Raw genomic sequence first — 11,615 nt, 5'->3', positions numbered from 1 at the left:
GACTGTTATCTAATACTCGGTATAATTTAACTCTTTAACAAAACCAACAAATTCAACAATGAAAACAATTTCCTTTCATCCCCACCGTCCAACGGACGAGTTTTAAGCCCTTGTAGATATAGATATCTTGTGAAGACTTGTTTAATTAAACTCCGTTGTTAAAAGAGAATGAAATTAATTTACACTCTTCGTACTTTGACCGAAGTCGGGCTTGTAGTAATAAAACAAGGGAAACAAAATAAAATGAAGTGAGAAGAAAAAACAGATCACGTGTTAGCAAGCATAAGAAAGAATAATCGACAAAAGGAGGCCGCGTTCAACGCTCTTACTTTCTTTCTCTCTCTCTCTCTCTTTCCTTCTGTGTGTGTGTGTTTCATTATTGTGAGTCATTAGATATATAGATATAGATATAATATATCTATAGATTGATTAATTAAGTCGTGTCGCCGAAAGGTGTAAAAAAACCCCCACCCAACTCAAGTCGGCTCACACACATACACACCCAACCAACCATTTATATCCCCTTTTTCCGGTCAACTCTCCTCCACCACTACCACCACCAACCACCACAATCAATCAATCAATCAATCTCTAATTAGGGTTTCTATTTCCCCCCCTTTTTTTTATTCTTTCTTTCATTTCTTCATCAAATGATTTAATTGAGAAAAAAATGATGGAAAGTCAAAGTTTGGTAGCTGAAAGTCAACATCCGGTTCCTAATTCTGTTAATCCACCACCGCCACAGCAACAGCCACCGCCACAGTCACAGCCACCGATTGTAACTGTAAATGATTCAGTGAATAACGGAGGATTAGAAGTAGTGATTAAGAAGAAAAGAGGACGTCCACCTAAATCTCAATCTCAATTTCCAGCTCCACTTCAACTTCCTAAACCTAAACCGAAGCCGAAACCGGTATCGATTTCTTCGCAGTGTGTTCACAAGCAAAAAGATGAAGAAGATGTTTGTTTTATTTGTTTTGATGGCGGTAGTCTCGTTCTTTGCGATCGCCGGTATATAATTCAATTGCATGTGATCAATCAGTTTCAATTACTATTATTGTATTTATATGTATATGTATATATTTGTATATATAGATTTATTAATTTGTGTGTGATTTGGTGTAGGGGATGTCCAAAGGCGTATCATCCGGCTTGTATAAAACGCGATGAAGCATTCTTTGAATCCGCGGCTAAATGGAATTGTGGTATGTAGGGTTTTCGGATATAATGCATGATAGTTTTAGGGTTTTGTTACCTTTAAATATGTGGTAGGAGGTTTAGAAATGCGAGATGCGTACGGGAATAATAAGAGTAGACGCTTTGTTAGGTTTAGATTACGGTAAACATGAGACGAGAGGATAGATTGGTTATGTGAATAATGGTATGATTAGTTGTTAATTATATCTTGGATAGTGCAACATTTTGTATCTGTTTTAGATTTCACCATAAACATGTATCTACGTCGTTCACGTTTGATGTTTATAGAATATAGACCTCGTCCATTTGTAAGTTCCTGCTACATAGGCTTTACTTCTAGGCTAACTAGGTCATCCTGATACCATGGTGATACTTATTTTGTTAAAAGTTGTAATGAGACGTTGTTTGTTTCTGTTGTTGTATTTATTCTACTGTCATTATGGATGTCACTTTTAAGCCGATAACCAAGAGCAGAGGAGGGAGAGCTGAATGCTACTCTTAATTAAGCGAAGATACGAGGAAAATTGAGGACCAAAAGTATTTCAACAGCATCAAGGCTGAGAAACAAGAATGCTAGTAATAGGGGCCTTCCATGGAGACGTGGGATGGCTAGCTATTCAAGTTCCGTTTGAGATGAGGTTGATTTAGACGCTTCTTCTGTGTATATCAGTAAAGAATTCTGTATGGTTAGCTTCAGTGAATTTAAAGTATTTTTTTGAGGTTTTTGTGATGGCTCAAGGTGGTGACTTGGCATGGCTTGTTAGGTTATCGAACACCATTAATTGGATATAGATTACTTTTATTGGAAATAGGTTAGTTCTAGATCTCTGTAAGTATACTCAACGAGAAGATTACGCTAAAATAGATGTATTTGGATCTAAAGAGGCTGTGGTACGTATTATAGGCGTGCATGAAATTGCCCTCATGTTGGGAGTTCTCTAAATTAAAGGCACTGTATTATGGGGAGAGGGACATGCCTATAACATCATAAAAATACAGTTATACTCTAAAAGATACGCAAGGGTGACTGCTGAGAGTTATTGTTTGTTTAATCGTTATGACCTCATAATACCTCCATAAAAGAGTGGCAACATACATTTTTGGTGACGTGCAAAGCTGAAAATGGGATGAGTGTGGATACATTTGTGACTTCAGTTATGATTTGAAAGCTTTGGAAACTTGATATTGCCGTATCTTTAATGTAGCCTTTATGCAATCGCAAAGAGGATTTAGTTTTAACAAGAGCCAAATGGCATTACAGCGAGGAGTTATTTGACAGTTTTGCTTATGTATTCGAGGCGAGAATCACACTTATATACATTGATTCACCCTTGTTGCTTTATTTGTCATTTGACACATACTCTGGAAAGCATTTATTGGTTTAATTAGTAACAATGACAACTGCAATCTTTTGTTTCTTAACAACTTGGCATTCTAGTAACTTCATTCGTAATACGCTGTCTATTGAAATGTGTAATAGATTTATATTATACGTAGAGTAGGTTATATATATTGCTAATATGTTGTATATATGAATTCCAGGTTGGCATATATGTAGTATATGCCAGAAGACGGCACATCATATGTGCTATACTTGTACGTATTCATTGTGCAGGGGTTGCATTAGAAAAGCTGATTATGTGTGTGTCAGAGGTGATAAAGGTTTTTGCACAATATGCATGAAAACCATCATGTTGATCGAGAATAATGGTCAGGGCGAGGATGGAAAGGTATGCAAGTTCTGATAACTTTAATATGCCGTTTATAGCTAACATGCTCTATAGAGCGTGCTGCACACTTCACTTAGGTTTGACAGGTCTAGAGTTTTTTGCACTTTGCAAATTCAAATGATCTGTTATCTTTCAGGTTCAAGTCGATTTTGATGATAAACTTAGCTGGGAGTATCTATTTAAAGTGTATTGGGTCTACTTAAAAGGAAAATTATCATTAACTCTGAATGAACTTATGGAAGCTAAAAATCCCTGGAAAGAGACATGTACAATATCTTCATCTCTTCCATCAAACGGTGTACATAACAAAGCCATTGAACTGAGGAGCATTACATCACCAACATCTGTTCATAATGTGGAGGAAAATGAATCTAAAAGAAGAAAAGTAGATGAACAGATCAATATACCCCCTGAAGAAACTGTAAATATGGAAAAACCAGATAATGCTAAAAGTGAAGGTGTAGCTGTGGTAGAGTGCAAGGACTGGGCAACAAAAGAGCTATTGGATTTTGTTGCACATATGAAGAATGGTAATACCTCTGAATTGTCTCGGTTTGATGTCCAGGCACTTATGATGGAGTACATAAATAAAAATAATCTTTGGGATGCTAAAAAGAAAACTCAGATCATATGTGATTCTAGGTTAAATAGTCTCTTTGGAAAACCACGTATTGGTCACATTCAAATCTTGAAGCTTCTAGACCACCACCTTTTAGTAAAAGAAAACTTGATTAAAGAAAACTTGGTTAAAGAAAACTTGCGGAAGACCAGGGTTAAACGGACTGCAGTACCAGAAGATGCTGATTGGACCAGTGACAATGTGTCGACTATAGGGAAAGATAAAAAACGTAGGAATCTTGATAAGGATAAAGAAGACGCATTACAGAATAAGTTGGACGATTTTGCTGCAGTTGATGCTTACAATATGAATTTGATATACCTGCGGCGTGATTTGATGGAAAATCTTTTAGAAGAGAGTGAAAATTTTCATTGCAAGGTAGTTGGGTCAATTGTCAAAATAAGAATATTGGGTAGTGATCTGAAGCATGATATGTACAGACTTGTTCAAGTTGTAGGTAATACCTTAGCTCCATTTTCGGGGACGTTTATGCGTTTTTTTGTAAGTTTAGTATCTAAAGTTTACCACCAATATTTCAGGTACAAGTAAGGTGGATGTACCATATAAGATTGGGAACAAATCGACGGATGTTATGCTTGAAGTCTTAAACTTAGACAAGAAGGAGACTATATCAATTGATACCATTTCAGACCAAGACTTTTCCGAGGTCACAAATTAGTTCTCATATTCCTTTCTGCTCTTTGTTTCATTTGTTTTGCTTTGCTTTGTCATGACTTACTATTAGATTCATGTGTGACAAATATGATGGGGAATGAGACTTCCCTCATTGGTCTTGCACAGATAACTAGGGATTGGATCTGGCCCCACTCGACCCATTTATCTTTATGCTTTTAAGCTAAATCTACACACCCACTTTCCAACCCTTTGTCTCCCTTCCATCTTTATTCTACTACATGTATTCTTATCACTCTTTATTTTAATATATAACTAAATTTTATAACATTGATTTTTCTTATGTTTCATTAATAAATATAATCACACGTAAAAAGTTGACTGCTGAACAAATTATAGTTTTAGACTTACTTTTTTAGATGTAATCCTAATTCCGAGATATAAAAACTCAAATTTTACTATTTAAACCATTTTTGTTCATGACGACTATCATATGGAAGTTATATAAATTCATTACATTAAGACAACCTGTCATAACCATATTTAAACCAATCAGGTGCGATGTTATAGTAAAAATGGTTGAATTTTAAAATGGTATGAAACCAATTTAAATTTTATAAGAATTTCAACCCATTGTAAAATGACTCGATAACTTAAATAAAGTTTGGTGTTATGAAGTAGGGTAATTCCGTGAAATACATACTTTGAGATTTGTCTCACATTGGTCATTGACTCATTGTACTACGAAAATGTTATGAATGAGTCGTTGAAATTTAGTTTTGTGTCCCATGTGGGTAGCCCGAGGATCGTTTCTGCATGTCAAGTTGATACTTGATGACATAAATGAGATGAAAACAAACCAACTTTAGGGGCCATTTTGGAACTTTTTTTAGTATGGTGATTGATCAAGTATGGGACAAAAGGAATTTATGTAGCTATTCATTGAAATCTGCCATACACATACTATCTATCATTCGTTATTGATGTTACATGTCATGTTCATATATAATTGCTCTCAATATCATCAACTTTATCCGATGAATCGATCATCAAGTCACCCAATGGTTCAAATGTTACAAAATTAATTTTTAAGGACTAGTTTAGTACATTTTTTCAGTATATTGATTAATGTGAGACAAATGGTAAAGTATTTATATATTACAAGGAACCCGCTTTATGAAATATATTACATGTTCTATAATTACTAAAAAATAACAAGCTTATCTTACATAGTTACATCACCAATCATTAAGACATTTTAAGATAGAAACTTTCTCATTATAATTACGATAACCTCTGTAGCGACTACTAAGGGTTACATGTATCTAAATATTATCTATTATTAGATCTTTGAACTATGCATATAGTCTAACTAGGAGAAAGCCCATGTAATGCGGTTGTGCTACATTGAAGGGAAGTTGTTATTTATGTTGGTGGTTAGTGTTAGTGTGGTGGAGGGGGCAGAGGTATCCAACTATGGTATCAACCAATAATGAGTAGTATTATATCAAGGCAACTATAGTTCATAAACTGCAACTATCACCATAAAACAATATGAAAATTTAGCTTAATTTTTTAGATGAATTCATACATTTACTAGTCTCAATTATTAGTAATCATCTATTGGTATTGATATACTATCACACATATATATGGGTCAACAGATGAGTTATTTTTTTCGGGTTACCTTGTGGAAGACGAGTGTTATTGAGTCAGATGCACACAACCTCACCGGGGTATCTCGTGACCGTATTTAAACCTTTCCCCGACCACCTTTAAGATTAGAATAAATTTTAGTTCAAAGTATATAACTTTTTGAAATTTAAGTTAAATGACACATTTGCATTTATTTGGAAGAACAAATTTGTGTTGATATTTATTGGAAAAAAAAGAAGATTATTATTAATTTTGGAGAGATTGTTCAGTTGTATTCTTGAATGGTGAATATTTTTAGTTGGGTATAAAAAGGAATATAATTGTTTTAATATCTATTGGAAATTTTTTTATTGTTAATGGTTTGACAAAGTAAGGTATTATTTAGGAGATCGATTGAAAAGAAAGGGCTTAGTTAATTGAGTTAGCTCAAAAGGTGACTTATTTGATTTTATAACAAAGGCTCCTATTGATTAATAGAAGTCTATATCTCAAACGATTTTTCTTACACACACACACACATACACAAACAGTAGAAATGTACCACACCATGCATGGAGTTGTATAGTTTCAACGTAGAGACAAAACTAAGGGTGACGGCTCCCGGCTTTGCCGACCCCCGGTGACCAGTAGTGTTGTAAAAATATTATATGTTGATGTTGACAAATTAATTAACATTGATTTAATTGCATATTAATGACTTACCTTATTTTAGTGTTCTTAAATTTCAAATTTTAAGACTACTATCAAATGTTTTTTGTTTTAGTACTAGATGATGCCCGCGCGATGCTGCGGCGGGGTGATGGCTGTGGCTGCGAGAGGTGTAGGTTATTGATATAAATAGGGAGAGTGTAGTTATTTTAGGAGTTAAATGATAAATGTTGTAAATTAATTCATTAAAGGTGTTTTTGGTAGACCATGTGTTTTAGTTGTTAGAGATGCTGATATATTAAGGGCATTTTGGACATTTCAAAATCTGAATTTTAAGATATACCATAAATAGAAGACCCAAAATGCGTTATGATATAGTAAAGATAAAGATAAAGATAAAGATTGAAGTATAGATATAGATATAGATGACATAGACATACTTAATATATAACATGCATCTTTTGTTTTAAAATCGAATAAATCAGTTGTCTTTTCTATGTAAAATTGTGTCACCTCAATAAATCTTTAAGATATGTTTCAGTAAATTGAGTCAAGCATGATGATTTGTAACGCCATTTGTTGGCTTTTATGGAAATACAATTATAAGGCTATAAAAATTGATTTTAACATTTTATTTGTATAACAATATAACATTAAGACTGATTCTGTGATTTTGGATATGGTTGACAATTTACATATTACATAGAAAAATAATCTGTTAATTTCCTTGCAAATATTCATTCTTTAAGTGTAATGGCCATATCATTAGGAAGATTATTAGGTGGATCTTTATGGAACGTATATCATTACATCAGACGGTATTGTAAACTAGTGCTTTATAAATGAATATAGATACTGGGGATTCTTGTCTTTTATAAATATTAAATATTGAGGATTTTTAAATTTGCCTCCTGCCGGTGAAGACGTGGATAGATTTAGATTTTATATATATTATTATAAGTCTATGTAGTTACAAACTTCGTCTAATTGATTGTATGTTCTTCTCAAACATCTTTCTCATGTTTGATATAATATTCGTCAACGCCATTTCAGGAAGAATGCAGACGTCTGCAACAAAGTATAAGATGCGGTCTTGTAAATCACTTCACTGTAGTAAGTTTACATGTCTACCTTTTGAAGGTTCCCTTTTGTGTTGTTCTTCCTTCCTCTGTTTTTATGTCGACGCTTCGCTTCCTTCAGGGTGAAATACAAGAAAAGGCCGTTGCCTTGCAGTCACTCAAGCTAAATGATGTGAGCTCATTTTTTATTTGCTTAATAAAGTTTCTGTGTATGTGATGCTTTAGTGCTTTAATCGCTTCTATTTCTTCTTTATTCCAGTGGATGGAGAAGGAGATATTGCGGCTCACTCATCTTCGTGACACGACTAGTGGAAAAAAAAATAAGAAGGGATATCCTTTTGACTGTATATCATAATAATTGTTTATTCTTTAATTAAAAAGATTGTTTGCTATAGAAAGTTGGCTATCAACATTCACTAGCTTGCTTCATGTTGGTATTTCTTAACTAGCCTCACCTATAGAGAATGTGTGGAGAAACTTGAACTTCTGAAAACTCCAGATGAGCGTGAGCGCAGGCTACAGCAAATTCCGGTGGTTCATTCTGATCCAAAAATGAATCCACATTATGAATCAGATGACACTGAAGAGTATTTCAACAAAGAACATGGTTTGCACAGTTTCTCTTTATTCTGTCGTAGACTTTTTTAATCCCTTACTCAGTTTTTAATATGCGTTGTGTCATTAAACTCTGCACTCTACAGGAGATCACATGGAGTCTAAATATTCTGGTGTCAGCAGCAAGAGTTCACGTTCTCCTATAAAGAGAGCAGGGAGATCAAACGATGCTGATAATTGGTCACCGAAAGATGAGAAACTAAGTATGAAAGGGGGATCTACCAAAGAGACAGTGAGCATACAAGTGGAAAAAGTGGCCTTGGCTTCAACATTGGAACATTCACAACAGGAGGTCGATTTTAAGGGTTCAACAGTTACCAAGTTGGATCAGCAAGCCACAATAAGGTCACCAGTATCCAACAATTCACCAGAAACAATAGCTTCATCTCCTAATGATTCAGTATGGCATTACCTTGATCCAAATGGAAAAGTTCAAGGCCCATTTTCTCTCATACAGCTTCAGAGGTGGAATACAACTGGATATTTCCCTGTTGATATGAGGATATGGGCGAACCACAAGGACAAATCCCTGCTTTTGAACGATGTTCTAAGAGACCAGTTCAGCAACTATGAGAACGTAATTCTTACCAACAAAGTTAGTAATCAAGTTGAAGGTCACAATGTTTGCAGGGCAGCTCCATCATCCATTGTTGCTGCAACTCAGTATGCCGAGGAGAAGTTAGCTGACAATAATGGTTCCTCAGGACAATCTTTTGGACAGAACTGGAGTGCTAATAAAACTTTGAACTCTAGCCCCTTAAATGAACCAACTGTACACCTTAATCCCGTAAGTGGAGCTGATATCAGGCATGCCCCTGCAGCTGTCATTGATTTGCCTGCTCCTTCACCAAAGAAGATGGTAGATGAAAAGGAGAAGATACTATTGGTTCAGGATTCAGGGAACCCCCCAAGTTGGAGTAGTGCTTCAAGTCTAGTAGTTGGTGGGGGGGCGAAAGTCCCAGTTTCTAATGAATGGGATGGAGGTTCTTTTCCAGCCAAACGTGAGCAGTGGGTTGACTCAGGAATTGTATCCGTTTCTTCTTTTAAAACTCCAGAGGTTGCAGGGGATCATGTTGCTACTCCGACCTCCAACATTGACCACAATGTTAATCAATCACAGCCTGCAGGTAATGATTTTACAACATGGCATGGAATGGGCGAAATGATCGAGTTTAGCACTTTAGCAGAGGAATCCGTTTCAGATCTGTTGGCTGAAGTGGATGCTATGGAGTCACAACATGGGTTGCCATCACCCACTTCAAGGAGGAACAGCTTTGTTGATGATTTGTTTAATGGGTCATTTGATGAGTTCAGTCCTACCCCTGATCAGGGTACAAGAAGCGATGGTTTTAGCTCTAGTGGAGATATTCAATTACCTTGTCAGTCCACGAACCCGGCTACCACCACGACCACAACCGCTACCACAGATGAACATCTAGTTGGTTTTGATTTTATGAAGACATCAAATGGGGTTCAGCAACATTCCTTTATCACTCCTGATGTGGCTGTTAGTGGTATTCCTCACAGAACAAATTCCGAGAGTTTGGGTTTTAAGTGGACGGATATGGAGAGAGCTCCACAGGGAATGATTGACATAAATGCATCTGCTAAAGCAGAAGGTGATGAGGGAGAGATGGAAACAAAAATTGGTGAAGTGGAAGCGAAGGAAAATGGAAATTACAATTTTCATCAGTCACTTGCACAAGGTGATACACGTCATAGTCATGGCGGTTCTGAAACGAGTCATGGAGGGCCAGGAGGTGGCATTGTACAAAATCCAGAACAAATGCTGGAAACAAAGTCTGGCGAACCCATGCAAGCACCAAAGAGCTTTGGTATTGGTGCAAAGTTAGTCAGCAGAGTTGCTCAGATCAAAGGGTTGGAAGGTACAACCAACCACAGGAGAGAAGACACGGAGGAAGATGGTGAATTTATCAAGCCAGAAGAGTCACAACAACAAAAACAATTGCCTCCACCACCACCGCCGCCGCCCTTGACATTGGGACTGGATCCATTTGACCCGTCTAACTTGCAATCAGACACAACTCAAGGTAAATCCAATCATACAGGAAGACCAGGTGAAGGTCGGAGTGGGAACATAGGGTGGGACCTGAACCCGAACACCGATCCAAACTCAACCTTAAACCCAAATCCAAGCCCAAACCAGCGCAGGTCTGGTTCGGAAAGGTTCAACAGTAGTAGTAATAGCCCGCGAGAGAGAAGTCATCATGTTGAGGAGCCAGGATATACCAGGAGCAGTAGGAGTTCGTCGAACAAACAGTCTACATTGGGTAGTGGTAATGGGAACGTAGGGTGGGACCTGAACCCAAACCCAAACGCTAATCCAAACCCAAATCCGCGCAGGTCTGGTGGGGAAAGGTACAACAGTAATAGTAAAAGTCCACGGGAGAGAAGTCATCACGTTGATGAACCAGGATATACCAGGACCAGTAGGAGTTATTGGAACAAACAGTCTTCCTTGGGTACCGGTAGCGGTGGAGGTCATTCAAAGCCACCATCTAAAGGGCAGCGGTGTAGATATTACGAGAGCGGCAGGTGCAAGAAGGGAGCTTCCTGCAAGTATCTGCACACACCAAAATGAGAGGGTGGTGTGTTGGTTGGTTGGTCCTCATTTTGGTTGGTTTGTTGGTTGGTCCTCCTTTTTGTATAATCAGTTAATTAATTAATATATGAATATCAATATTATGATAATTATTATTATTAAGGCGTGTTGTCAGGTGGCTCTATATCTGTTAGTTTTTAGTCAATGTAACTGGTGTCAATTAAATTAAATTTTCAGGGTCATAAAGATCAATACAATTCTCCCTACCCATGCCAACAATTCGATTCAGCTTTCACTGTCTGTTTGTAAAGTTTCAAGGTCTGCCATTGTTTGGCTGTCTTTAGCAGACGTTCCAATATGCATAGAGTCCGTTTGTCTGCATTTTCATTACTTTATGAAGGTTTATAAAAATTATCGCTATACGGGCTGCGTTCTCATAAAAACATTTTTATTTTAACGAACGTTAAGATCATATAAAAAATTAAAACTCTAGGATTAAAAATTGATAGTAACAACATTATTCAATTATTAACATTTCAAATGAAGTGTTTAGCAACATCTTGACGTATGAACTGAAGATTCATTCGTGCCTAATAATTCAATCTATCGTTTTTGTAACAAATACTCGTAAAACCTTCCAGCCTTAAAGATTTACTCGAGATGCATAACAACTTCAACTCTCACCAGACAAGAGCAATCTTCTTAACTTGGTAATCTTGGGGGCATTGTGGAAAATGCGGAAAGATAGCATATTTCTGAACAAGACTCCATCTCTTCGCTTCGCAACAAAGGCCATCAAAACTACAAGCTTCTTGTGGTTTTCGAAAAGATCAACAAAGCCCTGCTACGACTGGACAAGACGGACTAGTTTCAAT

General features: G+C 36.5%; 1 protein-coding gene across 1 annotated transcript; it reads left to right on the top strand.

Moving 5' to 3' along the window:
• Positions 1–361: 361 nt before the first annotated feature.
• Positions 362–10,992, top strand: LOC122580265 (zinc finger CCCH domain-containing protein 44-like). Its single transcript, XM_043752543.1, has 10 exons — positions 362–1,011; positions 1,126–1,205; positions 2,740–2,927; positions 3,064–4,003; positions 4,086–4,213; positions 7,537–7,596; positions 7,684–7,734; positions 7,822–7,892; positions 8,018–8,169; positions 8,264–10,992. The coding sequence occupies exons 1-10, from the start codon at positions 671–673 to the stop codon at positions 10,777–10,779; spliced, it is 4,527 nt and encodes a 1,508-aa protein (XP_043608478.1). The 5' UTR covers positions 362–670; the 3' UTR covers positions 10,780–10,992.
• The last annotated feature ends 623 nt before the right edge of the window (positions 10,993–11,615 follow it).

The sequence above is a fragment of the Erigeron canadensis genome, chromosome 8, assembly GCF_010389155.1.
Source record: "Erigeron canadensis isolate Cc75 chromosome 8, C_canadensis_v1, whole genome shotgun sequence".
Classification (NCBI taxonomy): domain Eukaryota; kingdom Viridiplantae; phylum Streptophyta; class Magnoliopsida; order Asterales; family Asteraceae; genus Erigeron; species Erigeron canadensis.
Note: the sequence above shows the minus strand (reverse complement) of the source record. Positions and strands in the feature narration are given on the sequence as shown.

Excerpts from the sequence above, each read along its gene's own strand:
- LOC122580265 (XM_043752543.1), top strand. The coding sequence starts at position 671 with ATGATGGAAAGTCAAAGTTTGGTAGCTGAAAGTCAACATCCGGTTCCT. Across the intron at positions 4,214-7,536 it reads CAGACCAAGACTTTTCCGAG|GAAGAATGCAGACGTCTGCA; the intron begins GTCACAAATTAG and ends ACGCCATTTCAG. Across the intron at positions 7,893-8,017 it reads GGAAAAAAAAATAAGAAGGG|CTATAGAGAATGTGTGGAGA; the intron begins ATATCCTTTTGA and ends AACTAGCCTCAC.